At 53.8% G+C, this 27,686-nt stretch overlaps 1 protein-coding gene across 16 annotated transcripts; it reads right to left on the bottom strand.

Moving 5' to 3' along the window:
• Positions 1-959: 959 nt before the first annotated feature.
• FCHO1 (FCH and mu domain containing endocytic adaptor 1) lies at positions 960-27,475 on the bottom strand. Of its 16 annotated transcripts, XM_064480000.1 has the most exons (29): positions 27,390-27,474; positions 22,486-22,607; positions 22,240-22,328; positions 21,784-21,854; positions 17,701-17,792; positions 16,491-16,565; positions 15,206-15,347; positions 13,480-13,632; positions 13,162-13,266; positions 11,989-12,087; positions 11,799-11,895; positions 10,657-10,701; positions 10,463-10,541; positions 9,721-9,745; positions 9,286-9,343; positions 8,633-8,811; positions 8,526-8,550; positions 8,094-8,145; positions 7,438-7,529; positions 6,748-7,023; positions 5,263-5,375; positions 5,068-5,155; positions 4,810-4,918; positions 3,945-4,100; positions 3,486-3,618; positions 2,845-3,044; positions 2,169-2,224; positions 1,664-1,828; positions 960-1,240 (listed from the first exon to the last, which is right to left on the bottom strand). In XM_064480000.1, exons 4-29 carry the CDS (start codon positions 21,808-21,810, stop codon positions 1,218-1,220), a joined length of 2,664 nt encoding a protein of 887 aa, XP_064336070.1. In that variant the 5' UTR covers positions 21,811-21,854; positions 22,240-22,328; positions 22,486-22,607; positions 27,390-27,474; the 3' UTR covers positions 960-1,217. The 16 variants fall into 16 exon arrangements, with proteins under 16 accessions (XP_064336070.1, XP_064336072.1, XP_031293448.2 ...); XM_064480002.1 differs by having other exon boundaries at positions 960-1,828; positions 22,299-22,328; positions 22,563-22,607; positions 27,390-27,475; XM_031437588.2 differs by having other exon boundaries at positions 960-1,828.
• Positions 27,476-27,686: the final 211 nt, after the last annotated feature.

Genomic DNA, 27,686 nt, shown 5'->3' with positions numbered 1-27,686 from the left:
GGAAACTGAGGCATAGCCAGACCCCCCCCTCCCCCTTTTTGGAGGCTGGGGTGCGAGGATCAGCGCACACAGACCAAATCCTGCTTTCTACTTCCTGAGCTCCATCTGGCCCTGGCTTGGTCCCTGGGATGTGCACGGCCTCAGGGTTAGGCCCCAAGGTCCCCACATGTCCACTGGGAATCAGGACTTTCCACCAAGCTCAGACCTGTTCTCCACTACAGTATTCTGGTTACACCTGTCCTGGGCCCCCCTCAGGCCACCCTATGCCCGCTTGCACCTGAGGTCCACCCTCCACCCCAGGCCCACAATAAATAAAAGAAAGCCAGCACTTCTGGAGTGCTTACTCTGTACCAGGTACTTTTAAAAGTGTGTGACCTCCTCACACCCACCCAATGAAGTGGATTACAGATGAAGCCTCAGGAGTTCAAGTTATTGGCTCAAAGTCACACAGCCACTGTTGGCCAAGCAGGCTCTAAACCCAGGCCTTCTGCCTTTCAAGAGCCATGTCCTGCTCACAGCCATGTCTCTTCTTCTTGGCATACAGTAGGTGCTCAGTCAATGTTTGTGGACTAATTGCTTTCTCATGGAACTCACAACTCACCATCCTTCTGCCTGGCATGCCCATACCCAGCCTGCAAACTCCTACTCAAACCTCAAAGCCCCATTTATAATGCTGTCTCCTTAGGAAGTCTTTCTGGCCCTCCTCTGGATTCCTCTAGTCCTTGTTCCCTTCTGCCAGCCGAGCTCTGAGGCCACAGGACTAGTCTCCGTGGGGCTGGGGTTATCCATGTCTGACTTTTTCTCCCCCAGTATTGCCCTGCACAGCCTAGGTGAGGGTACAGGTGGAGATGGAGTGGTAGGGATAAGGGACGCTAAGGATATTAGATCTCCCCTACCCACCCATCTTCTCTCCTTTTCCTTTCTGGCGATGTGAAGGAAACTTCCCAGAGCAGGAAAAGTCTTGTTATTTATTTTATTAGAAAATAGAGTGTTTATTCAAAGAACATTAAAAGGTCAAGGACCTTAGAGTTGGCGTGAGCAGGAGTGAATCTCAGGCTCAGCCAGACCGAGCATGGAGATCCTCTCCATGGAGTCGGGGCCTCAGGGGAGGCCAGGGTTGGGGACCCCTGGGTCCAGCAGGAGGGCAGGGAGCAGTCAGCGAGCACCAGGATGCAGTGCAGAGCTGGGGCCAGCGATGCTGGTCGGCCTCTGCAGGCTCAACAGCTCACCAGGTACATCCCTGTGGGGGCAGGGCTGTGAGGACAGGAAGTGGGGACCCTTGCCCCTACCCTGGGATCCCCCAATCCTCCTCAGAACAACCCAGTAATTCACTGTTCCTGCTGCCCTGTGGACCTCAGCAGCCCCTGTGGGGGCAGGAGAAAAGGGTTGGGGTGAAGGTGGGGTGGGGCTTCTGGCTCTGTGCCTTGGATTCTTGCAAGGATGCCCTCCAGGGGACATTTCTTGACCCCTCCCATTGGGGCCCTGACCACCCCTCCCCACCTGTGCCCCCCCATCTTGGGTCTCCAGGTCCCAACACCCACCTGTCCTCCCCACTCCCAAGTGCCTCCCCCAACACCTGAACCCTGGTAGAAGCAGGGAGTGGGGCTCGGAGCCCAGAATGGTCCTGGCTCCAGGGGTGCACAGCGGTAGAGCGGGGGCGTACCTGTGGCGAACCTCCTCTTTACCAGTGACATGCGGTAGCCGCTGCCCACCAGCTCCAGGTCCACGCCGGACAGAGTGGCCCCCTCACTGGTGAACTGAGCGGCCACAGGGCTGGGTGTACTAGGCCCCGAGCATGGCTCCCAGCTGGCAGATAGGCGGCCAGAGCCTGGGGAGGCCTGAGGTCAGCTGTGCCCTGTTCCTGGCCCCAGTCCTGCTGTGACCTGGGCTCCTCCTTGGCCCTACACCTGAGCTCTTTGATCTGTGGCTCTGTGTGTTCCCTTTTCCTTTGACCCCTTGGGGCTATGTGTGGTTTGCCAATGAATCCTGCCTCAGAGCCTTTGCACCTCCTGTGCTCCGCCCCCCTCTCCTCCAGCTTTGCCAAAGTCCTTTCAAGCTTTCCTCCATGCCTACACTTCCCTACCCCCAGAACACCCCCAAGAACCCCCTAGTTTAAATAAACCTCTCCCACTTGAGACCCCCATCTCTCATACATAACCGTAACTCACCCCCTGCCTCAGACACATCCGGAAGCTTCCATAAGAACCGCTTCTCCTCCAGGTTCCTGGCATCAAGAGAAGCTTGGTCAGGTCTTCCCCAGAAAGGACATTGGGAGCCCAGGGCCCCAGCTCAGTCAGTTCTCAGCTACATGACCCCAGCAAACCAGGTCCCCTCCCTCGCCTCAGTTTCCCTGCTTGTGAAACGGGAGTGGGGAATGAAGCAGTTGGTTCCTGAAGGCTCCACAGCCTTGCAGCACTGTTAGATGATGCATTGGGTCCTATAAGTCTGGCTTCTTTGTGGCAGGTTCTGCATTTTGTACAAAACAAAGGCAACGTTGTGCAGTGACTAAAAACCTGGGGCCACGAGTGGGCAGTTGGGTCCAAATCCTGGTGGGACCTCTGTGGGCCTCCAATCCCCTTCCATAAATGAGAATGATGATGGATGGACCCCCACCCCTTGAGGGATTGCTAAAAGCCCTGAGCCTTGTCAGTGTGTGCAGAGCACACAGAACAAGCCTGACATAGAAAGCTCTTGGTGTCATAATAACACCCTGAGCTCTAAGTAAGGTGATCCCACGGTGAATGGCCAGGCCTAGGATGGACCCTACAGTTGTGGCACCAAAGGGAGGTCTGTTAGATTCTAGGGGCACTGCTGAGCCTCCCCTGGCCTCCCGCCTACCCTTACCAGGTGGCAGCCGGCTGCAAGCGGACGTTGGTCACAGGCTCCCCCACAGGCAGCAGGATCTGGACGTTGGTGAGTGGCGTCGGCACGGCCGTGGCACCGGGCCGGTAGCTGTACTCCACCGAGACCTGAGTGAGGGTTGTCCCGCACTGCCAGTGGGCGCTCAGCTGCAGAGGCACTGACTGGAGACCTGGGCGGGAGAACTAGGGGGAGCAAGAACAGGAGAGAGGACATAGCTTGGGTCGTTCTGTCCTGCCACACTGTGCACTATTCAACCACCCTGCCCCTGCCATGCCACCCTCCAGTCAACCAACCTGATTCTGCACTGCCAATGAAACGTTAAGAAGCTCTCTGTAGATGAGAGGCTGTATTACACCATGTTTCCAGCAGAGGGCAGGAGAGTGCCCCATTCTAACAAAGTCTTGTGGACAGGTGCGAGGGCAGGGTCCTGGGATAGGGCCTCTTCTAATTTGTATAATGGGGCCTTCGGCACCAGTAGGGGCTTGGCCTTGCTGCATTGTCCACCCTGCCTACCTCCTGCAGCTCACCCAGCTCCTCCCGCCTCCATTTCTGCTGCCTGCTTGCCCTTCCCCCGTCCCATCCCTCTCCCTGCCCCCTCAGCCCACCCCATACACCTGGCTCACCTGGTATCGCAGCAGCATTACGTTGTAGTAGGAGGCGGCTGGATTTTGCTCTGCCTGGCGCTGCAGGGCCTCAGTCAGAGCTGCCATGTTGAGCCAGAAGTCTTTGGTCTCTGGGTCACTCTGGGAGGGGTCACTGCAGAGACCGGGAATAATCACCCCAACCCTCGGGAGATGCCTTCCCAAGGCCCCCAGCATCCCACCTACACCCAGGGCTTCCTAAAGATGCAGAGTCCCTGGCTTAACTTTGGGACTATTGAAAAATGGACCACCAGGGGAGTGGGCAGTGGGGTGGGAAGCAAAGGAGGGAAGGAAAGTGAGGTTCAGAGAGGGAGAGTGACTTGCCCAGGGTCACACAGCAAATCCTGGGGAGGCAGAAGAGGAATTCAGAGGTGGGGAGGTTCTGGCCCACACCAGCCTCTGGAACCCCTAACTCTGCCTGCCTACTTTCTCCAACAGTACCTGAAGAGCAGGTCAGCATTGGGCTGGAAGTGCTCGATGAGGGCTGTGTGCACGAGGCGGAAACTGAGGACGGGTGGGGGTGGGGTCCCGCTGAACACACGCACGATGCCGGCGGGGAAGGTCATGGTCAGCTCCCCAGTTACTCGAGCCAGGCAGCTGGGGTGGGGTTGAGGGAACTGGGCATTGGCTCAAGGCTGTGCCTGGCACTTCATCCTCCCTTCTCCTGGCTCTACTCCAGCCTGTGGCTCCACAGGTCCCTCAGAATCAGCAAAGCTCTGACCATGCCCAGCATGCTTAGCCTCGACCTCCTCCCCTTATGTCCCTGCCTGGACAGCAATCCAGGCACCTGGAAGAATCCACTTTGGGCTGAGGAGGGCAAGAACACACCCTTCCCTGGTTCTCTTTTCCCCTCGACCACCAGGAAGCTCAATGTAAAACATTCAATTCTGTAACTTTCCTTAGCTTGGGGTTTGGGGTCTAAGACTCTCCTTCTCTTGGTGGTTTGATCTTAAGGTCGCTTCTGTTGGGCATTGCCCCTGGATTGTCCTTGACCCCTCAACTCACTCTTAACGCACCCCCTCCATGGCTCTGGCCTCTGATCTTGCTCCCTTCAGTTTGACGCCCACAGCAGCTTCAGAGAATTTCCTCTAAACCATGGCAACAATGCCAGCTCTGCTCAAATGCCCTCCATGGTTCCTACAGCCATCAGGCAGGCCCGGATGCTCAGCTCAGTGTCTGAGACTGTTCCATGGTAAAGAGGGTCATGAAACCCACCTGAAACCTGTCCTGCTGGAACCCAGATGCATAGCCCCCAGGGAGCCCTGTTTGCCTGTCACCATCTGCCCTGCATCTCCCCACTGTGTACCTGGGGCTGTGGCCACGGAAGTAGGCATGGACATACTCGGTGAAGGCGGTGGCTACAGGCAGGGCATCCTGGGAGCCCAGGACCACGGGGCTTGGGCCCCGGGAGACTCCTGGGGGTGACAAGGAAGGAATAGGGGACAGACAGAGTGAGCACAGGTCCCAGGCTCCAGAACCCACCCTTTGCCAACGTGGCCTCTGTTGTATCACTCAGCCACCCATCACTGGAGGTGAAACTGAGGCCCAGAGAGGGCCCACATACCATGTCCTGTCTGGGATGAGAAGCTGGGCCGTTCTGGGATGCAGCTGGGGGCTGAAGAGCCCAAAGGGGAGGGGCTCAGGGAGCGAGACTAAAAAGGAAGGAGATAGGCCAGTCTGTGAACACCCCAACAGCAGTGCCCACTGCTGATCCTGAGGGGACCCCCAGCCTGGCTCCTGCCCCTGCCCCTCGCCCTACCAGGTCCCCGTTGCTGCGCATGAGGGGACAGGATGTCTTCCTGGAGCGGGGTCTCCGGGGTGGGGCTGCCAGGCCCTCCCTGGCTGCAATGTCAGCAGGTACAGGCATCAAGTCTGGGGAGCGAGCACGAGAACAGAGAGGGCTGAGATGCTGCCCTAGGCCTCTCAGACCTCCCCAGGGGAGGACCTCAGCCCCAAACTGGGAGTCAGGCTTATGTGGGGAGACCCCCTGATGATCAAAAGTCCTGGGGCTGCAGAGAAGGTGCTGGATAGGATTGCAGACACCATCTGCAACCCTGACTCTCCCAGACACCAGACTGATGCCTCAATAAGGGGTGCGCTCCCTGTCACTGGCGGCAAGCAAGGGCTGGATGCTCAGGGGACAGACACGCTAGAGGGGGATTTGGCAGAGGGCTTTTATCCAATATTCAGCAATTCCATGACCTGCATCCTCTGGCCTGTGTCTGAGTTGCACCCTTTTAAATTAACAAAAAGTGGTGTAACACCTAAGTCCTCCTCCCTCTCCTGATTCTCTAGTGTCCCCGCTTTACTCCGTCTACAAATGTTTACTCACCCACCTCCCCTCCCACCTACACCTCAGGCTGTACTCTCTACCCCAGGGTTCTCAACAGGTTGGATCCTTCTCTGTGGTGAGGCCATCCTGTACACTGAAGGGTGTTGAACATCATCCCTGGCCTCCACCCCCCAGATGTCATGTGTACCTCCACCCCTCAAGTGGTGACAATCCAATATCTGTGATGACATTGCCAAGTGTCCCCTGGTGGGCAGAACTGACCCAGTTGAGAACCTCAGTTCTATATGTAAAGCTCAGACAAGTGGTTTACACTCGTGGTCTACACTCACTCCCCTGGGCCCTCCCTTGAGCCAGCTCCAACCAGGCTTTCTTTAACCAAGGATGGTCCCAAACATACGTGGTCACAGCGAGAGTCTACAATCCAAGCAGGCCCCACCCATCCTCTGCTCATACTCCTCCCTCCCGTGGCTCTGATCTTGCTGGGGGTAAAACTCACATTTCTCCCTGGGAACACCAGGCCCTGCCTGGTCCTATCTCCCTGCCGAGATATTCCCCCTCCTCTCCCTCCTCCATCATCACTCTGTTCTAGCCACACCAGCTTTCTCGTTGTTCTTCAAAGGGCCTACCCTGCTTCCACCCCAGGGCCATTGCACTGGCTGTGCCTTCTGCTGGGCACGCCCTCCCCTCCATGGCCATATGGCTGCATTCTCACCTCCATCAAATCTCAGCTCAGATGTCCCCTCCTCGAGGAGGTCCTACACTTCTGAGTCCTAACCAGGCCTGCTACCTCCTGCCTTGTTAAATATCTCATTGTCCCTGCGAGGGTGACGGTTTCTGCCTGCCTGGGTCCCGGCTGTATCCCCAGCACCCTGTTCAGGCTCTGGCCACGTAAGATGCTCTTTCCTCCCCCATGACTCAGATAACGCCCAGTATAGGGGCAGAGGCACTCACCTCCTCCAGCCACAGCCTCCAGCCTCCAGGGGCCCGGAGATGGTGTAAGGGGCCGTGGCGAGTCTGATGGTGGCAAGGGATGTGTCCCTCTGGATTCTGGGGGCGGCGCCCTACAGGGAGGTGGGCTCTGTGGGGTGCCGGGGCGGGGAACCCAGGAATCCGGGGAGGGCCCAGGCACCGCGTGGGACGGTGAGTCCAGGCCGGAGTCCTCCACATTCTCGGGCGACGAGGAGGAAAAAGGCGAGGGGCTGGAGGTGAAGCCGAGGCTGCTGGAGCCTGGGGAAGGGAAGGAAAGCAGGGGCGCCGCTCCAGACCGCACTCACACGGAGTCCTGTCCACTCTCCCTCAGGCCACGCCCATGTCAAGGGAGGCCCGCCCCCATTCAAGGTCTTGCCCGCCCACCCCGCAGGCCGTGGCCTCCGGTTACTTCCATCTCCACTTATGTCTTGCCCATTCACTCACTGTTACCCCCGATTCCCACAAAAGCCGCATCTTCTCACCGGCTCCACCTATTCACACTGTGGCCCCGTTCACCATCATATTGGCCTATAAAGGACCCCCACATCCTCCCTCTAGCCTGGACCACCATCCAGCCAGCCTGGGCTCCCTACCCCAGCCTCCTACCCTTGCGATGGCCCCACCCATCCTCCTACTGGCCACACCCATGCCCCTGAAGCCCCACCCCATCACCTGTAAAATCTTCGTGGTCAAAGGCGGACTCTAGCGGCGGCCCAAAGAGGTTCTTGGAAAACTGCTCATCCGATTGCAGCTTCTCTGCACAGCTGGCGACAGAGTGAACAGAGTGAACAGGTGGGTCGTATTGTTTCCATGCCTCCTCTCATCTCAGGGTCTTTGCACTTGTCGTTCTTGGGTCTTGAGCTCGGTCCCCTCAGAGGCTCCCTACAGCCTCTTCAGGGCTCAGCTCAAAGTCCATCCGGCCTCCCCTGTTACCTTTCCACCACGGCCCCAGCCAGAATCGCCCACTCCTACCTTCCATCACATTGCCTGCTTTAGTAATTCCTCACAGAACTTGGAAACATCGAATATTCTCTAATTTATTTACTCTTCTTAAAGTCTGAGTCACTAGAATGTGACTCTGAGGAGGATCTGTCATCGACCTCCAGAACTCAGAAGAGCACAAGTACCCTTCAGGCATTCAATAAATGTTCATCAAATTAATGACTAAATGGCCCCTCAAAAATGGCACACCCTTAACTTCCTGCCAGGGTAAAAGAAGGGGAGGCAGAGACATGGGGGAGGCAGTAAGGGAGGAGGAGACAGGCGGTGGCAGGGACAGCCCCCACCTGCCCACTCATGGTGCAATGTCTCATCCCCGCTGAACCCACCTGCCAGCCCTTGGGGCAGATCGAGGCCTCTGTGGTTTCCCAGCAGTGTCCCCTACAAGAGATGTAGCACCTTGAGCTTTCCCGTCGCCCTGCCTGCACCGGTCCCCACTCCACAGACCAGGAGACCAAGGCTTATAGCTGTCCAGCCAGCTGCCCAAGGTGACCAGCAAAGCAGGTAGAGAGGGATTCCAACCTGAGCCAAACTGTCTGCAGGTTTTGGCTTCTTTCCTGGCCCTAGCTCTCTCTTTAGGCTCTTATTTAATTCTCATAATGACCCCATTTTATGAAAGGAGACTGAGAGTCAGAGTGGGTAAGCAGCCAGCCCTACGTTACACAGCAGAGCTGGGATTCGAACCCACACCCACACTCCAGGGCCAGCCTCCCTTCCACGGGTTCCTCGCCAAACTAAAGACCTCTTAAGAGGCTACTCACGTGAAGAATGGCGTTTCATGGTGCCCTATGGACAAAGGGATAGCATCAGGTCAGAGGGCATCTAGCCAGCCTCACCAGTCCCAGGGGCACCTCCCCTTACACCTCACCCCTGGGCCAGGAGGAAGGATGAGGCTGCCGGCCGTGGCCCTGAGCTGCGCCACAGCTGCCTCAGGGCTGCAGGCTGCGGCCCGGGGCGGGGCAGGCTTGATGTGCACGTAGAATTTGCGGGGCTCCTCGTCATCGAAATCAGAGTCGCTGGATGAGAAGCGGGAGGGCTCTGCTGTGCGTGCACCGTGGTCAAGGGGCCAAGTGGATCCCAACATGGGGTCTCCCTCTAGTCAGCCCTCAAATCCATCCCTTCCTGCCCTCTTCAAGGCGCTGCAAAATTCCATCTCTCACCCCTTGCCACCCTTGCCTTGGCATCATGTTTTTGCCTTTCCCCTCCCCCCAAAAGCCTTCGCATATACATGCTCTGCCCTAACTAGTAAACTTCTATTTAGCTGCTAAAACCCAACAATGGTGACCTCTCCTTCAGGAGGCTCTCTTGGCTCCCCTTCTCTGGGGTAACCCAACCCCCTCTCTCCCTCTTGCTCAGCCCTGACCCTACAGGGCACGTGTCTGCATCTGAATCTGTCTGGTCCACCCTGGAGGCTCCCCCCAGGATGTACACAGAGATGGTTGCTAACGGTGGGCGGATCACTGTGAACAGCTTTCTCCTTGCTGTGCCAACAACTGCCGCTAGAGGGCGCTAGAAGGATATTGTTCTGGGTCACATCAGGCCGGACTGTGAAACCTTCTTCATCCACCTCTGGACATGTCTGGCAGGAACAAGTGGTAAGTTAGGCTCTCATGCACTGAACGTCCCATCTCACCCCACCAGGCTCCCCTCCTTCCTCTGGGCCTCTGACTCAGACTGAAAAACAACCCTGACGGCAATAACGATCTTCCCCCCAGGGTGTGGGCAGGTTCTTGGAGGAACAGAACATGCCACTGCCCATCCTGAGGGGCAAATTGAGGCTAAGTGGGGACGTTGACCCTTCCTATAAGGTCCATGGGAGTTTGTAGCCGAGGTGGGATTTGAACCTGGTCCCTAAGCTGTGCTATGTGTAGCCCCTTCAGCTCTAGGCTTGACTTCCAGACTTGGGGGGGCCCCCTCCCACCTGCAGCTCAGTCTGGCCCCTCCCATGGTACTCACCCCGGAATCAGCCTCCAGGGAATCTCTGGGGATGGAGAAAGAGATGTCAGTGTCATCTCCCCATCTCCTCTGGCCTTCCCCTCGGCCCCTAACACCGGACTCAGAACCTGGGGGCAACCCTGGGCTGCTACGTTGTCCTGAACCAGCCCTGCAGGTGGTTGGGCCTTGGGGCTTGCTTGGGGCTGGGGAGGCAGTGAATCTGGAGTTAGCCGAGCGTAGAGGGGGGTGATTCTCAAACAGCTGGCAAGGGGAGGAACCCTAGAGCTAGTTTGAATATAGAGGCTAAACTTGGCAGGGAAATAATGGGGCTAGCCTGGGCCAGGGGAATCCTGCGCTAGCCAGGGAAAACATGGACGTGGGGAAGAATTTGGTACTGGTTTGGGCAGGGAGATTCTTGGGCTTGTCTTGGCAAAGTAAGAATTGCTTGGCTACATTAGGTGGGGAAACAGCCAGGCTAGCCTTGACAAAGGGAGAAATCCTGGGCCAGCCCAGGCAGGGGTAATCCTGGGTAGGTCTGAAACAGGCAGCCCCCAGTTTAGCCTTGGCAAAAGGAAGAATTCTGGACTAGCTTGGGCAGTGGTAATATTGAGCTAGCCTGGGACAGGCGTGCTCCTGGGCAAGCCTGAGAGGAGGGAATCCGGGGTGAGCCTGAAATAGGAATTCTCCTGGGCTACTCCAAGCAGGGGACTTCCAGGGATCCTGGGCTAGCCTGGGCCAGGGCTGGGTTGGGGTGCTTCCTCACACAGCTGCAGGTGGCTCCCTCTCCCGCCGGCTCAGTCCTGGGAGGCGAAAGGCCTTGGCTCCCCGTAAACGTTTCACGGCTGAGGACAGAGGAAGGGGGTGCAGCTGAGCCCTGGGGTTTGCCCTCTTCCCATTCAGATCTGCTTCCCTCATCCCTCTGGTCCAGCCTGGGCATCCAGGCCCAGACGTACTTGCCTTCCTGCAGGGCAGCCGCACTGTACGCCTCGAAGTCCAAAGGCCCTGAGACAGAAGATATTGAGAAACTCAGCTGGGCAGGAGGACTGGGCCTGGGAAGGGTAGCAATATACCCTTGGCCTCACAATAGCACCTAGATCTGAGCTCAAGGCCAGTCAGAGTCCGGGGCATGAGCCAAGATGTCGCACCAGCCCCAGAGGCGGTCATGAGTGGGATGGGCCAAGGGTTCTGGTCCCACCTTGGACAGTTGCCACCTTGGGATGGACCAGAGGGGGTGATGCCTGAGTTACTTCTACTTCCAGCATTTCTGGGTGGAACTTTGGGTGGATCAGGGGACAGACCATAAGTCTGTGCAGTGGACTGTGCCTCAAGTGCAAGGATGAGGACCTGGGACTTTCTCCCAAGGGTGATGGGAAGCCATAGAGGTTATATGAGCAGGAGCAGGGCATGACAGATCTGGAGCCAGTGAAGGGCAAGAGTAGCGGCCCACACCAGGAGAAGTGTTCTGAGCCAGCAATGAGCTATAGACACCCAAAGGATAAAAGACAGACCCTTGTGGTTAACTCAACCTAGGGATGTCAAATGTGTACCAGCATTTACTGAGTGCCTACTGTGTGCCAGGCACACACTCTGCCCTTTATCTGCATCAGATTACTGAGCATTTACAACACCATGAGGTGGGGGTTATTAGCATCCCCAATTTACAGATGAGGAAATTGAGACTCAGAGAAGGCATGACAGACATCCAAGGTCAAACTGTGAGCAACAAAGAAAAGACACAAACCCAGATGTGACCCCAAAAATCTTGCTCTCAACTCTTCTTTGACCCTGTATCTTGGACATTTTCAAATTAGTCTTTTGCTCAACAACCCTCAATGGCTCCCTTGGGCCCTTGGGGTAAAGTCTGAAAGGCTGAGCCTGGCATTCAAGACCCTTCTGGTATCTGGTGGTAAGAGATTTACGCATAAGATCACGCATCAAATCCTCTTCCTCTGTGGGCTGTTGAGTTAGATCTGTCATCAGCTCATTTTTCTGATGAGGAAAATGAGGCCCATGAAGGTTCAGTCTCTTGCCTCTTGAGTTCTGTTTTTCCTCTGGCATTGTGGCTCCACAGCCCAACCCCTACAGATGCCCCGACTCACCAGGCTTCTCCCGGCCTGTGCCCTTGCTCTCTGCAAACTTCCTCAGCAGCATCTCCACACTGACATTTTCTATGTTCTGCTTAAATTCCTCATGCACCTGGGCCAGGCAGATGGAGTGTGTAACCAGGCAGGGCCAGGGCCCTCTTGCCCAGCACCCACAGCCTTGTTCCCCACCCCTGTCCCCACTCACCTGCCCAATCTGCACATGCGTGTCCTCCACTGAGTGGGCATAAGAGCCCAGCAGGGCCTTCATTTGCCGCAGATGTGCCTCCTCCATGGCTTGGAAGCGCTGAGGCGGGAGGGGAGGGGCAAATGGGAAGGTGAAGCCACAAAGAATGGCTATGTGACCCAGCCTGACCAATCAGAACCTTCCAACCCTCACTGGCCTCAGTGATTGACTTGGGGAAGAACCCTGGGACTTTCGCTGGAACTATAGGAAAAAAACACATCCATACCCTGAGTTAATGAGCTGGTGGATGCATGTGGGGGCTGCTGGTGGCTACTTTGCTATACACACACACACACACACACGCACACGCACACGCACACGCACACGCACGCACACACACACACACACACACACACAGAAAGGCATGTCTCCCTAGGATTAAAGCCCTCAGGGAGAAAAACAGACTTGAGAAGCAGAGAGGCATAACTTCCTGCTAACACCATTTGAGTACCTGGATCCAGCCATGCCTGAAGCCCCTGCCCCCAAACTTTTCAGTTCCCTAAACTTATAAATCTCCTTGTCAGTTTGAATGAAGATTTCTATCACTTGCAACTTTCTATCACTGCAAAATCAGAAAAAAGTTCTGATTCTTAATCCTGAGATTCCAATCTACCTTTTGAACATTTGATGGACAGAGACCCAGAGAGCTGTTGTCAAAGGTTGCATAGCTGTGAGAGATGGAGGCTGGACCAGGAATCCAGGCTTTTCAGCCACCATGACATGTCAGGAGACCCTTAGCTTCTAAACCCTGCTCTGTCTTGTTCTAAAACCTCATCAATAATAATAGAAATAATAATAATATTTCATAGAGTGGATTCTATGCACCTGGTAATAGTCTGAAAACTTCACATATAGTGACTCATTTAATCTTCACAACAATTCTATCAGGCAGGTATTATTACTGTCCCCATTTTACAGATGGGGAAACTAAGGCACAGAAATGGTTTGATTTTTGAAATAATAACAACATCAACAGCAATAACAATAGCTAACTGGCTCTAGAATTCTATAGCTTTAAGCCTGTGATTCTAAGGCTTCTGGGAGTCGGGGGTTTGGAAAGTTCTGGCTTGAGGCCAATAGCATCCTAGGCCCAAGAATGTGTAGGTCTCCAAGGTACAGATGCCCAGTTCTTACCAGAGCCGAGTCCAGCATCTTCTGCTCAAAGTCGGCACGGGCTGAGTTGTACTTCTCCACTGAACGCCGCAGACTCTCTGCTGCCTTCTTGGTCTTGGTCTCTGCCTAGGAGGGACAGGGAGGCGATGGGGTTGGGAGGGGGACACTCAAGGCACTTTCCCTGGCCCCATCCCTAGCACATAAACTCCTTGGGGTGTCCAAGGTCATGGTTCCATAACATGTTTTCACTCTCCCATCAGGCAGCCCCGCCCACCATCGGCAAATTCCCCGGATGTGTGTGTGCCAGTGGCGGCTGGGGACCTGCAGCCCTGCACCCACCTTGTCCATCTCCTTCTGGCTGGTGCTCTCCCTCCGCAGCCGCTCCTGGTCCATGCAACGGTTCAGGTAGTTCTCGCGGGACTTGGGCAGGAGCTGGCTGACACCGGCAAGGACCTGCACCGCGTCCAGGGTGCCCACTGCTTCCTCTTTGCACTGTGAGGATGGGGAAGGGGGCGCATGGGGGCCACCTGAAGCCCTTGATGGGGCGCAGGACCTAAGCAGATCCCAGGTGTACAGCGTGAAATTCCCAGCTTCCCAAACTTCTGAGGGATTCCACTTCCTACAGAGTACTTTTTCTGAATATTCTATTAATTTTCAAAATTTTAAACTTTTAAAATAGGTAATATCTACACATAAGCCATATTTCAGAAAGTTTTAAGGGGTGAGCTCCGGTAACAACCTCCCACACTCCGATCTCCAGCCTTCCAGGACTCTACCTAGGAGTTTCCCATTATTACCAGGATACACCTGCAGAATAACTAGACAAGCAAATGTGCTTGTTTTTGTCCATTTTTAAATGACAAATGGCAACAGTGCTCGCTTCGGCAGCACATATACTAAAATGACAAATGGCAACAGTCTGTTCAACTCGCTGCTTTTACCACTTAATAATCCATTCCCAAGACTTCCGTATCAGCCCATAAAAAACTTTCTGTCCTCTAATTAAAAAATAATTGCAGGGGTAGGGAGAGTAATAGTTCAGTCACAGAGCACATGCTCAGCATGCACGAGGTCCTGGGTTCAATCCCCAGTACCTCCATTAAAAAAAGTGCAAATAATAATAATAATAATTGTGGTGAAATACACATAACATAAAATTTGCCACCTTAGCCATTTTTAAGTCTACAGTATTAAGTACTGCCAACTCCCCTTTCTAACAGGGATTAAAAACTGCAGATTCTAGGGCCTTGTGAATGCAAAGCTTTGAATATTCTGGGATCCCGAGAGTCTCCAGTCTGAATCTTCCAGGATTTTAGGTTTGTTAAGAGTCTAGAAATGTCAAATAACGAGATCTGTAGCTCCTAGTGTGCTAGATCATGGTTTGGCAAACTTTTCCTGTAAAAGTTTCCGAGAGTAAATGTGTTCCACTCGTCCTGAACACTCAGCTCAGCCCTTGCAGCTGGAAAACCGCCACAGACAATACCTATGTGAATAGACGTGGCTGGGTGTCAACAGACCTTTATTTCTCAGCACTGAAATCTGAGTGTCATGTAATGTTCACGTGTCATAAAATCTTCTTTTGATTTTTTTTCCTCAAACATTTAAAAATGTAGAAAGTAGGGGGAGAGTATAGCTCAGTGGTGGAGAGTGTGCTTAGCATGCACGAGGTCCTGGGTTCGATCCCTGTTTTTTAATGGAGGTTTTTTCACCTCTGTTAAAAAAACAAACAAACAAAAACACCTAATTGCCTCCCCCCTAAAAATTTTTAAAAATTAAAAAAAAATTTTTTTAATGTAGAAACCATCTTTAGCTCGAGGGCTGCACAAAAACAGGTAGGATGGATGTGGCCCACGGGCTGTAGTTTGCAGACCGATGCTCTAGAATTTTCAGAGTCTGAAATTCAACAGTGTTCAGGCCTGTGAGAATCTGGGTTTGCTGTCGTGGGATTAACAGAATTCTCAGAGGCACACACCAGGGGCTGGAGGTTCCAAGGCCCCAGAAGTGTTGGGACCCGGGGAGCTGCTGGGGTCCCCATCCAGCGGCCAGCCGCACGCACAGCACGCACCTTCTTGTGCGTCTTGAGCTGTTCGTCGCCGTAGCGGAGCACGTCCTTGATGAGGTCTTGCAGCTTCCGTGTCAGCTCCAGGTGACAGAGTGCTAGCTTGTCTGAGGAGACTCGGAAGACCTCCCAGAGTGGGGCGAAGGTTCTGGAAACGGGTAGGGTCACACCCTGGGCCCAGGAGGTCCAACCCCCCCAGGGTCCCCTCAGACAGTATGACTGGCATTGGCTCAGGCACCTCATGTGTCCCAGGCCCCGCTAAGCATGAACATATATCAACTCATTGACTTCCCACTGCAATCGAAGGAGGCGGGTCTGTGGCAGATGGGGAAACTGAGGCACACGAGGCTCCATAACTCACCCCAGGCCCCTCAGCAAATGAATATAAGAGCTGGAATTTAAACCCAGGCCGAGGCCTCATAGTCCTCACTCTGAACTCCAGGTCGCACCTGATACTCATAGCAGCTAAGTCTCAACCCGCCCAAACCAAGTTTGTGGGGCCTTCCCCCCTCAACAGAAGTCCCCTCTGGCCTCCCTGCTGCCTTCCCTCCTTGCTGCCTCTATTTCAGCCACCGACAGAAACTCCACCCCATGCAGGGAACTTTGTGATGCCAACGGGATCACATCTCATCCTTGTTTAAAAGTCACTTGTATGTCAGGTCCCTGTGGCCCCATCCCCTCCATTTTCCCCCACCTGAACTCCATCTTGCCCAGGCCCTACAGCCATGCCAGCCTCTTTGCTCTTCCTTAAACATGCTTGGTGCATTGCTGCCTCAGGGCCTTTGCACTAGCCGAGCCTGGTTCTCTGTCCCCTAGACACACCCCCACCACCCACCTCAGCTGATTCCTTCTCTTTATTGAGGTTTTGGCTCCAGAGATAGTGCCCAATCTCTAATGTTTCTATTTCATTCTCTTCCTAGCACTTTTCACCCTGGGAAATAATTTAGTTCATGTTTGTGTTTAATATCTGTGTGTCACACATCCCAGATATACACCATTTGAACATGGCATGAAGGTGACTGGAGGTTTTATCTGTCTTGATTGCCCCTGGGTCCCCTGATGCCTGGAACACAGTATGTGCTCAGTAAATATTTACTGAATGAATGAATGAACTAGTGAATGAATGAATGATCTATATATATTCCTCTGTCTGATTAGCCCTGTGAGCAAGGGGATGACTCCCTGTTCCACATATCATGAGGGTGAAGAGATGTCCACTCAAGGGCAGGCTCTTGATGCCCCGAGGGCCACACCCCCTTGGCGACTCATGCCCCACCTACAGCCCACTCACCCCATGGGGGTCCCATTGCTGGCCAGCTTGGAAAGTTTTGCCATCGCCTTCGAGTAGGTCTCCTCGATGGTGGCCCTGGGTAGAAGGATGCAGAAAGGATGGAGAAGGTTCTGGGCACACTTAGGAAAGGCCCCACACCCCTGGGCCTCAGTTTCCCCATCTCAAACATCTGAGCAGTGGCTCTCCGGGAGATGATACAATCCCCTGGCAGGGGGATGTGCTTTGGAAATTCATGGGACAGGTTTTTATCTTTAAGTAATACATTTTACTAACAACAGTAGTAGTAGCAGCAGTAGCAGGTAAAAAAAAAGTTGTTTTTTGAGCCAGGGCTGGGGGGTAGAGCTTAGCAAGCATGAGGTTCCAGATTCAATCCCTAGTACCTCCACTAAAAAGAATTTTTAAGCACATACTATATATGCTTTATATGCTTTTTCTCATTTAATTGTAGATGACAAACTCATAATTCCTTTTTTCCTCTAGACAAACACCACTAAAAGCCTACCTAATATCACCTCACATCTTTATCGCAATAGAACCTCAAATTTGTTTGGGGTAGCAATGTACCCAGTTAAAACCAGTTACCTACTGGGGCAATTTTTGGATAGAGGCACCCATGGGGTACCATAGACAATCACTATCCAGGGTCTGAAGGCCCATAAAATAAAGAGTTGTCCCTGTCCTGTGTGGCTGAGACAGGTCCCATGTGACCACCACAAAGAGAAAAACCTGGTTAATAATCCTTGGACTCTGCCCAGATTTAACGGGTGTTCAGCTGCTGAGTGCCTGGGAAGCAGAGGCTGCCTTGCAATTTGAGTTTATTATGTTTTCTGGGATGTGGGAGCATTTACATGCTGAAATGTAGATGATTTCATCATACATGTATTTTTTTAAAAATCATACTCAGGACTCGAGATTTGAGTTTTCAAAATTTTTCTTGTAAGTAGGTCAGATTATCGTCTTTTCAGGAGAGACGTTAGCAGCCTGGTGATTATTGTTTAAAATGGGGCATGAGGCTGACATTGTTGAGAACTGTTGGTTTGGAGGGTCTTCAAGCCCGTCTGGTTCCTGGAGACCCAAGGGATCTGGACCCTGCCGGGCAGGGTGTGGTGTGGTGGTAAGGTGGGATGGGCAAAGGGAAAAGTGGAGCCACCAGGTGGCTGTGTGGACTGTGGGGCGTGGCCAAGGGGTGGGTGGGGCTCGGGGACCTCACCTCTCCCGGATGAAGTCCGCCAGCTCCTTGGTGGAGATGGGCCCCTGCTTCACACTGTGGTACAGTACCTCAAAGCCTTGGTTTTTCTCTCCCTGCAGGGAATAGGGGTAGAGACTGAGAAAGAGGATGGAGAGGACATCAAGGTTGCCTACCAACAGAGGAGGGCCCCAGGAGCTAACCTGCAGAAGTCCATCCTCTTGGCTATAGGGATTGGTTCAGGCCTGAGCCAATCAGCCTATTGCATTTCCCCCGATCACCAGAATTAGTTCATGGGCCTTAATTTAACCCAATCAGAAAGAAGCCTAGGATTTTTGTTGAGAGTTGAGAGAGAGACAGTCTCATGCACTGGTTGTCTCTCTCTGTCACTATCTTTCTGTCTTTGTGTGTGTGTGTCTCTATGTGTATCTCTCTGCCTCTGTTTCTTTCTCTATCAGTCTCTTCCCCTCTGTTTTTCTCTGTTTGTGTCTTCCCATAAATGAAGAATTATGTGATCACAGGAGATATTAGAAACTAATATTGGAAACCATGAACTTTGGAAAGAAGATGAACCTGAGAGAGTCCGAATAAAAAGCATGTTGAGTAGAGTTGCTGGATCAAACCAACCCTGAAGGCCACACCACCATACAACTTTTCAATTTTATTAAGCAATGTGACCTTTGTTGCTTAAATCACTGTAATTGTTGTTTTCTGTTTTCTTCAACATAGACACTCCCTCTCTGAGAACCCCACAAAGCAGGATGTGGGTCTCACGCCTCTCTCAGGACCCAGCAATGTCCAGTACAGGGCAGCAGCACAGAACGGGCATTTGAGTTTGTTGACTAGATGAACAAAAGTTATTTTGCTGTTACCTGGTGCTGGTAGGAACAGAGCCTCCACCCTGGTGCCTGCTGATACCTCACACAAAACCTCTTTCCTCCTAGTTCTGGGGTCACCCTGGTAGGGGAGGCCAGGGCTGTGCTGTGTGACCCAGACCAGTCACTGTCCCTTTCTGAACCTGTAGTGGCTCCTTGTTAAGGTAGGGGCAGGGAGTCATTTATCCCTCATATGGCGGTGAAGTAAATACCATGATGATCCATGTCAGGGTCCCCTAAAGCCCCAGCCAGATCCTGTCACATGTGAAGGGCAACATGTCTGAACACCGGGCTGTTAGTTAAAAAGGACATCAGCTGGGTTTGGAGGGAAGTAGAGATATTTAGCACCAAATGGGGCCTTGTAATTAGGACTGAAAGAGGAAGCTCATGGAGGGATCCAATGTTACTTATTTCCCAGCACAAATCACTGAAGCAATCTTTTGGGTAGCACTTCACAAGCCCTCCAGAAAGGATGGTTTCCTCCATCCTCTTTCAAACTGTAGGGTTCACCTTCCTAGTTACCTGGAAGTTCGAAAGCCAAAGCCAGAAGTCACTGCCAGGTCAGCCCTCTTGCTGCACAAATGGAGAAACAGAGGCCAAGACTGAGGCAGACCAAGGACAGCCTCAAGCCCAAATGTCCCAACAGATACTCCTCACTCTAGAATCATCGATGGCTCCCTATTGTCCACCAGCTGCTGAAGCCCAAAGTCTTTAGCCTGGAATTGCCTTTCCAACTTCACCTCCCAGCTTCCTCTTGGCCTCACCAGCAAAAAAGCTAACAGTGCAGAGACACGCTGTGCCTTCCCACCACCGTATCTGTGCTGGGGCGTTGCTGTCACCTGGCCCACTAGCCTGCATCCCTTTCAACCCACCAAATTCTTCCACCTCTCAAGGATCACTGCCAGGCCCACCTCCTTCAGGAATCTTCTCAGACCCCCACTTCCTTAAATATTCACTGTTGATCCCTCCAGCTTCCCAGGAATATATTCTCTCTCTTCTCATGTCTAGAGTTGGATTTTCAAGGCTCAAGTGTCAAATCCTCCTTTTATGCACTAGGTCACTCTGGGACACTGACTTTACCTCTCTGGGCCTCAGTTTCCTCATCTGACAAATGGTGACAATGACAGTGCTCACCTCCTCCCAAAGATTTTGGTGAGATGAGGCTGGTACAGGACACGGGGCCTTCTGCACATAGGGGTGAGGGCTCAGCAAACAGCCCCAGCAGCCCCCCACACACCCTGTACAGGGGATCCTCGGGTGAGGCTGCACCAGGCACCGCCGCCCAGGCCAGCATCTGGAGCTGACTCAGAGCCAACTGCTGGCCTGTTTCCCAGACCTGGCAAAGCCCCCAGCAGTGTCTGACTCCCTCGGGCTGGGCTGGCAGCTGAGGGTCCTGGGAGGGGCTGTCTCGGGCCTGTGTCTCCTATCAGAATCTCTGGACTCCAATCTTGCTTCCATACCAGCCCCAGAGAGATCTTTCTAAGACAGCTCATCATATTCCTCTCCTGCTCACACCTCCCCCATGGCTCCCCAGTGCCCTCTGTGCCTCCAGCCCTGCCTTGGTCCAACAAGACTGGGGTATCCCTGTCTGGCTTATCTCCCCTGACTGGAGCCTCCTTCAGACCAGTCAGGGCCCCAGTGTCACCCAACAAAGAGCCACCAATACTGACAATAGATTAAAAGAAACTGATGAAAAGAAATGGATATTCCAGGGGTACTCCCTGAGTCCTGGGGAAGCAGAAATTTCATCCCCCTTTCCCAGATGGGAAATTGAGGCTTTGAGATGAAAGTCACTTGCCCAAGGGCCACCAGCAGAGAGAGCCCAATGCAAATTCCAAACTCAAAGCTCTTATCCACTGTGCACCAGGTTATCTTTGGAGGGGTGGGGGTGGGAGGGGGTGGCTTCTATTTTCTCTTTCCTGGTCTGAATTTTCTGCAGTGAGCTCGCATGCCTCATGCTATTAAAAAGAATTTAAAATAAATGTAAGTACCTCATGCTATTAAGAGAAATTTAAAATAAATGAAAGTACCACTTTCAGGGTTCCAAAATGTGGGCGACAACTGATCCGCAAATGATCAACCCCCTTACATGGAAGTGCCAACAGGGCCTCAGAAAGGGGCAGCCCCTCAGTAGGGTCACACAGCCATTCAGAGGTAAATCCAGGGACTCTGACCCTTGGAAAGGAGGTGGAGGTCAGGCCCTCCCTACCCCTTGCAGGTGGCAAGGGGGTGAGGCCCCTTTAAAAAAGCAAGTGCTAGTAAGAGGAGCCCCAGCTGGGGAGGGAGAAAGGCCTGTTGCCAGGGGCAACCAGTTGCCTAGCAACGGGCTTCCTCTCTGCAAGCTCTGGGCCTGCAACTGAGGAAGGGGGTTTCTGCCCTGGTCCTTCCCTTCTCCTGTTCACATATCCTCTGTGGCTCCCCATTAGCCTGGCCCTACAGGAGAAGTCCTTGTGCCCTAAACTGGCTACCCAGAGTCACACCTCTGGATTTTTTCCCAGGCTGTTCCCCTGCCTGGAATGCCTTTCAGACATCCTGAAACATTAGTCTTCAAAGTCCATGTGTTCTGGCTCCTCCTCTGGACACATCCAAGGCTGGGCTCAGCCCTGACCCTGCAGGGCTGAAGGTGTCTGACTAGCCCGTGTCCCCCAGACTGGGGACTCCTCGGGGTAAGGTCTGGGATGGAGTCTCTTGGGTACCCCGGTATCTCCCAGAGCTAGCAGTGGGTGGGGTGGTGGTGACAGGGAGGGAGGGAGTGAATGAAGGAAAACACGTCTGTCTCACTTGTCCCTTGGGTCACAGTATGTGGTCCACAGCCTGGAGGGCAGACAGGTAAGGGGTCTCCAGGGGTCAAGTTAAGAAAACCCCTCAACTCTCCAGAATGGGAAAGATGTGGAAATTCCCTGGCTAGAGTGATCCTGGATCCTGGAAGTTCAGTCTGGCCCTGGGTTTGAGCCCTGACTCTGCACTTTCTCACTGGGCAACTTCAGGTAAGATTTCTACTCCGGGCCTCAGTCTCCCTGTTCAAGCTGTGACTTGCCCAAGGTCACAAAGCCTGTGAGGTCTGGAGGTATAGATTCAAACCCAGCCTGACTCTTCCCACTTTAAATTCTACCCTCTGCAGGATCTCCATCTGCCCAAGATTGCCCATAAGCCACCAGGTCCCTCTATCTGCATAAAAGCCCCCACAGCCCTTCTGGGAGCCCCCACCAAAATAAGGGTGGATCTTACTTACCCAAAAATGCTCCCCAAAATACGACATCCTGATGGCCTCTGTGGAAACCCCCAAAGGCTCCTGTTCAGTGCCTGTCTGAAGAGAAAAGCAAGTTTGGGCTGTAGTCACAGACAGCTTGGGCCTGAGGAAGGGAAATTCCAACTGTCCTCCTTGTGGAGGAAGGAGAAAGAAGATGGAGGTGGAACCAAAAGCCCCAAGGCTGGGAGTATGCCAGGGCCCCTGAGATGACTCAGAGTTGGATACAGATGCCCCCAGTCTGGGGTCAGAGCTGGACTAGATGGAGAGATAGGAGCTGGGGGAGCCAAGACTAGAGGAAGGGGCATGGGAGTTGGGGTTTTTAAGTGTGAATAGGAGTTCACAGTCGGGGTACAGGTGCTGGATGAGCCCCAGCCTGGGTAAAAAACTCAGATGGAAAAACTGAGCCCCCCACCCCACCACCAAGGGGAAGCCACTTGCCAAGGTCACACAGCCAGGAAGTGCCAGTGGATTTGCACTCAGGCCAGCTGAGTCCTGACCTGAGCACTCAGCTCCACACTGGGCAGCTCCTGTGGGAAAAGGGTCTGGTGAGAGATGGACACTGGGACTGTGATCAGCCACATGGGAGTTGGGGTCCCCGCAGTGTCCCCAAGTGTCCCTCGGGGTCTCCTGAATCCATCTGCAACAGCCCCCATGTCATGCACACTCCTGAGACGGAAAGCTCACCCTTCACTGTGGTGACCCAGCTGACACTGGTACTCGCATGAGTCCCAACCCTGCCTCCTGGAAGCCAGTGTGTTCACCTGGTGTCTGAGTCACTGTCCAGCTCTGTGCCTCTGTTTCCCCATCTGCAAAATAAGAAGGAATGCCTAGAAGGGGTCTTGCTGGGCCAAGCCACCAGCCGAAGGAGGGACACTTGGTGTCCTTGGCACATTCTCGAGGTTGGGCTTGTCACTGGAGCCCACAGGCCTCATCCATAATTCATGACCCTGCAGGCAACTCAACAGCAGCTGGGAGCCCAGGAGGCACCGTAGCAGCAGGGATGGGGATGGAGACCGCAGGATGGGAAAGCTCCCCAGGCCTCACCAGGAAAGGACCAAGCAAGGACCTTGGACAAGGCTGCCCCTCACTGAGTCTCAGTTTTCTAATCTTGAAAGTGTTTAATTTGACCCATTATCATCTAGCCCCTGGTCCCTTGCCTTCTGTAAGTCACCCAGCACCCACCATGTGCCACCTGGCTAGGACAATGCCAGGGTCCATGCGATGATTCAACCCTGAGCCTGATCCCTGAGTAGCCCCCAGTTTAGAAGAACAGAGCTGAACACATACCTAGTCCTGCAGGGTTAGGGCTAGACCAAATGGAGGAACAAGGACTGGAGGAACCTGGACTAAAGGAGGGGCATGGGAGTTGGGGTTTTAAAGCATGAATAGGAGTTCACCAGGCAAACAATTATTTGATTCAACAAACATTCCCAACCACCACCCTGTGCTCAGCAGTGCTGGGGCCCCAGAGTAATTTCAGCCCCTGGTGTAGCTCCTGAGGAAACCCACTCTAGCTGGGGGCATGCTAAGCTGATATCCCAAGGTGGGAAAAGCCCTAAATTCTTAGTTTCTGGCCATGACCTAAACCCTGAGCATCTCCAAATCCTTTGGAGCTATGCTAACTGATATGGGAACCACTAGTCCCATGTGGCAACTTACTTGTAAACTTGGTAAAATGAAATACAATTAAACCCCAAGTTCTTCAGTTGTGCCAGCCTTGTTTTCGGGGCTCAGAAGCCAGATGGGACTGGTGGCCACAGTACTAGACAGCACAGATAAAGTTCTGCTAGACAGTGCCGCTGTAGAGGATTCTAGCAGCGAGCAGGCCTAAGTTCCCCAGAAACCAAGAATCTTGTTACTGCTTTCACAACTCCCATTAGATCACCCCTCCCCTCCACACACACTGAGTGCCAGTGTGTGTGCAGCACTGTGCCCAACTCATCACTGGTACCAGTTCATTTAAACTTCACAACCACAGTGTGGTTGCTCAATCCCAACCTTAAAGATGAGGAAATTGAGGCCTCCCTGTCCCCTGGTCACTATGATTTTGTCCCCAACTTGTCTGCCAAAGAACTTCTGTCGGGACTACCAGATGTGGCTCTGGGGCTCTGCATTCCCACTACCACCTTGCCACCTGTCCCACTGATCAGAGCCGGGATGAGGGGGCAGGGTGGCAAAGCAAACAGTGGCCCTGCGCAGGGCCCCGCCCGGCCCAGGAAGTGACAGCTACGGCTTCTCCCCAAAACCTGGACCAGGTAGAAGGGCCTCCCTTCTGTTCCTGAAGGGGGGCCAAGGAGGAGCGATAGGGACCTACTGATTAGGGCTCAAACTTACCGGACAGCAAGTGGGGCCAAACCCCTGTCAGACGGGGGCGGGCACCAGAAGATAGCCACGTGGCCCCTGCCACTTCCGTTAGCACCAAGCAGAGGCCCGTGTGCCTGGGGGACAGGAAGCTCATCTGCCCCGCCCACCGCCCAACCGCCACCTCACCTTCCCCCTAGACCAGCCCCCATGGGACCTTCCTGGAACCACGCAGGCCATGTGTGGGTAAACTGAGGCCTCTGCAGCTGAGGCCCCCAGCTGGGGCTTCTATTACCAAGCAAATAATCTTGACAATTGTGAAATAACAGCATCCACAAATTGAGCACCAGCCCTGGGCTAAACATTTCACATCTTCCCATTCTGAGGTGGGTCAATGATGTCTGTTTCACTAGGGGCAGAACCTGAGACTCAGAGAGTCCACGTGCCCAAGTTTCCACAGCCCATAATGGGAGCCCCAAGACTCGAACACAGGGCCTCATTAAGACTTTCATAGGCCTGAGGCACTTTTGCTTTCATGAGCCCCTTCCATCACTAAAAAAAAAAAAAAAAAAAAAGAATTTAAACTATATTTTACAACTGCATTTGTCACAGAGATGATGATATATTAATACCACATATTAAATGTTTTTCTTTGATCCCCAAAGCTTGTTTTTTTCCTTATGATTTTAAAAGAAGTTAAGACACCTTTATGGACTCCTAAAAGGATTGTGCCTGAGACACGGGGGTCATTGCATCTGATGGAGAGGTCAGCTCAAACCCAGGTCCCCCAGCCTCCGTAGCGCCAGGGCAAAACCCAGAGATGGACAGGGACTTGTCCAAGGTCACACAGTATGACCCAGATGCCCTATCCTCTGGCTGCTGGAAGTGAGGAAAAGAGTCTTTTCCAGGGGTGTCTGATACAAGCTAGAGATCCAGCCTCCTCAGCACCAGTTCCCAAAACCCTGGGGCTTCGTGCTGGTCCGGCATTCGAGCAGGTCCAGGAGCAGATAAAACACGACAAGAACCAAGTCAGCAAAGAAGGCAGGACTCCTGCTCCTGATGGGTCAACTGGAGACCCTGACTCTCACTGGGTCACCTTGGGCTGCCCCTGACCTCTCTGGGCATCCAGGGTCCTGTGAAACAGGATCTGTTATTTTGCCCCCTTACCCCCACCCTTGGACTCCAGATTGTTCACAGTTGGGCCAATTTGGTATTTTTCTCTTTCTTTCTTGTGATCAGCCTCTTGACTATGCTGTTTCAAGGACCAGCTCTGTCATGCGCTTCCTCTCCTCTAGGGCCGGCCACCAGGGCTGTGACCATTTACACAATCTGGCTTGATTCTCACAGTGGCACTTGGAGGCAGTGTCTCATCTCAGCCATCACCCGTAATGAGGCAACTTAGGCACCAGCCCCATGTCCCACAGTGACTGAGCTGTCGAACGGCATCTGAGCTTATGCTCAGGAATTTTTCAGTCCTTCCCCACTGGTCCCCTCCCTCTCCATCACTTCACTGGGCAAACACCTATTGATCATCAACTGTGTACCTGACTACTGAGCTCTGGAGACACAGCAGATAACACCCTTGCAGACTTTCCCCTCTCCTACCCCTGCCTCAACCTGGGTCAGCTGTGACCCCATTTATGCTCACTAATACTGTAACTAGTATTATAATTACAATATTGTAGTAATATAATATTGTATGATAATGATTATAGTATTATAGTGATAATGTCTGCATTTACAGATATCAAATGCTCCCGTTCTCCCAGTCTGCTCTGATCTTCCAAGGGGGGATTCAGCCCATTTCACAGAAGAACACACCAAGGGGCAGGAGGAATAAAGCCGCACACAGGAGAGCTGGATTTCAGCCTGGGAGTGTTGGACTCCCAGCCCCACCACAGGGATGGAGCTCCAAAGGACAGGGGATAGACTGGCCCAGCGCCTCCCACCTCCTCCTGCCCAGGATCCTGCCCAGGATCCCGCCCAGGAACTGGCTTGTCCTTGGCGTGGGTGAAGGTATGTGGGTCAGGGTGTGCCCAGGGCCCCTATTCTGATGATAGCAGCTTGGTAATACATTTTATTGTCTGGCAGAGCAGCCCTCTTCAGCAATGGCAGAGTGTGACCATCAACCCATTATGCAGTGCAGTAAACTGAGGCCAGCAAGGCTTATGGGGGAAGGATCTCCAAACCCATTGGTCTCTCACCCCCAACCACTGACATCTTAAGCAAAAGGGTGGAGTCACAATCTGGCAAAAGATGGGGTGGGTGGGTTTCAGAATCTGTAGACTACAGGCACCAAAGCCTCAATCCCATTAAAACAAAACAAAAACAAGACTCAGGGAGGTCTGTCACCTGCCCAAGGTCACCTGTGAGGCAGGTCCATCTGAAGCCACCTCTTTATGGTCCCCACTGCGGTTGGGGCAGGTGAATTCTGGGATCCAAGGCAGATGGAGGGGCTGCCCACCTCCCAACCCTCCTCCGCACCCCACTCGCAATCAGCCTCCCGCGAGATCCTAATTTACCTCGATTTATTTTAATCCCTGGGAACAGATGCTCACTACCCACCCCCACTGAAGCAAGGACCACCCCCAAGTCCATGCTCCAGACTCTTCTAGGCCTGGCCTGGCCAGTCCCTGCCAGGCAAGAGACCTACCTCACACTGACCTCCTCCACAGAATTCCGACCTTGGGGTCCCTGAAGAGGATACCAGTGAAACCCTCCCCCCTATCCCATCCTTGTGGTAGGGGGCTGGGATAGGATACTCTAAAAGAGGGGCCAGGTGACCCTAAGCTTCTCAACCAGGCCTAGATTGGGGTTCACAGCAGAGAAAAGGGGAAGGGTGTTCCTCGTCTCGTCCCCGGGGGTCTGCAGGCCGGAGCTGGGAAGAGGGAAATTGGGAGGTGGTCTCCACTTCAGCTGTCCTGGGTCCCAGGCTGGAAGGAGAGCAGCGCCCCAATCTTTGCAGCCCCCAAATCTAGACGCAGATCCAGGCTTAGAATAAAGGGATTTGGGGAGGGGTCTCGCTTCATAGCCGCTCCGCGGCACGCTCCAGCTGTAGGCCAGGAGATGGCGGATTTGGGAGAGGTCTCTATCTCCCTTCGTGGACCCCCTATTATCACTGGGGGTTGGCTGGGACGCCCACCGCGCAGCCCCCCGCCCCCTGTTCGCCATCCCTCACGCCCCGCCGCGCCTTTGACCCCCGGGACCGGCGGGGCTGCCGGGCGCGGCGCGCATGGGAGGCTGCGCGAGCCAGGGGGTTTCGAGGGTGTCTCGGGGACAGCACTCACCTTCCGAGCTCCAGCCGAGCCCCGCGCCCGCCGCCACCTGCGGCTCGGTCGCTGACACCGGAGCCCGTCCCTCCCCTCCCTTCCCTCCGCGGCTGCGGCGCGGCCACCAGCTGGCTCCGCCTCCTGGGCGTGGCCGAGAGAGTCCCCACCCCCCGCGGCTGCCTGGGAGGCAGGGGCGGGCTCTGAGTGCGCGCTGCCGCCCATTGGGAAATTTAGGCGGCCTGCTCCGCCAGCCCAGCGCGCTGGTTGGCTGAGTCCGAGAAGCGGCTCCTTTTTTAATCTCCCCTGGCTCCACTA

Source organism: Camelus dromedarius, chromosome 27 (assembly GCF_036321535.1).
Source record: "Camelus dromedarius isolate mCamDro1 chromosome 27, mCamDro1.pat, whole genome shotgun sequence".
Taxonomy (NCBI): Eukaryota; Metazoa; Chordata; class Mammalia; order Artiodactyla; family Camelidae; genus Camelus; species Camelus dromedarius.
Note: the sequence above shows the minus strand (reverse complement) of the source record. Positions and strands in the feature narration are given on the sequence as shown.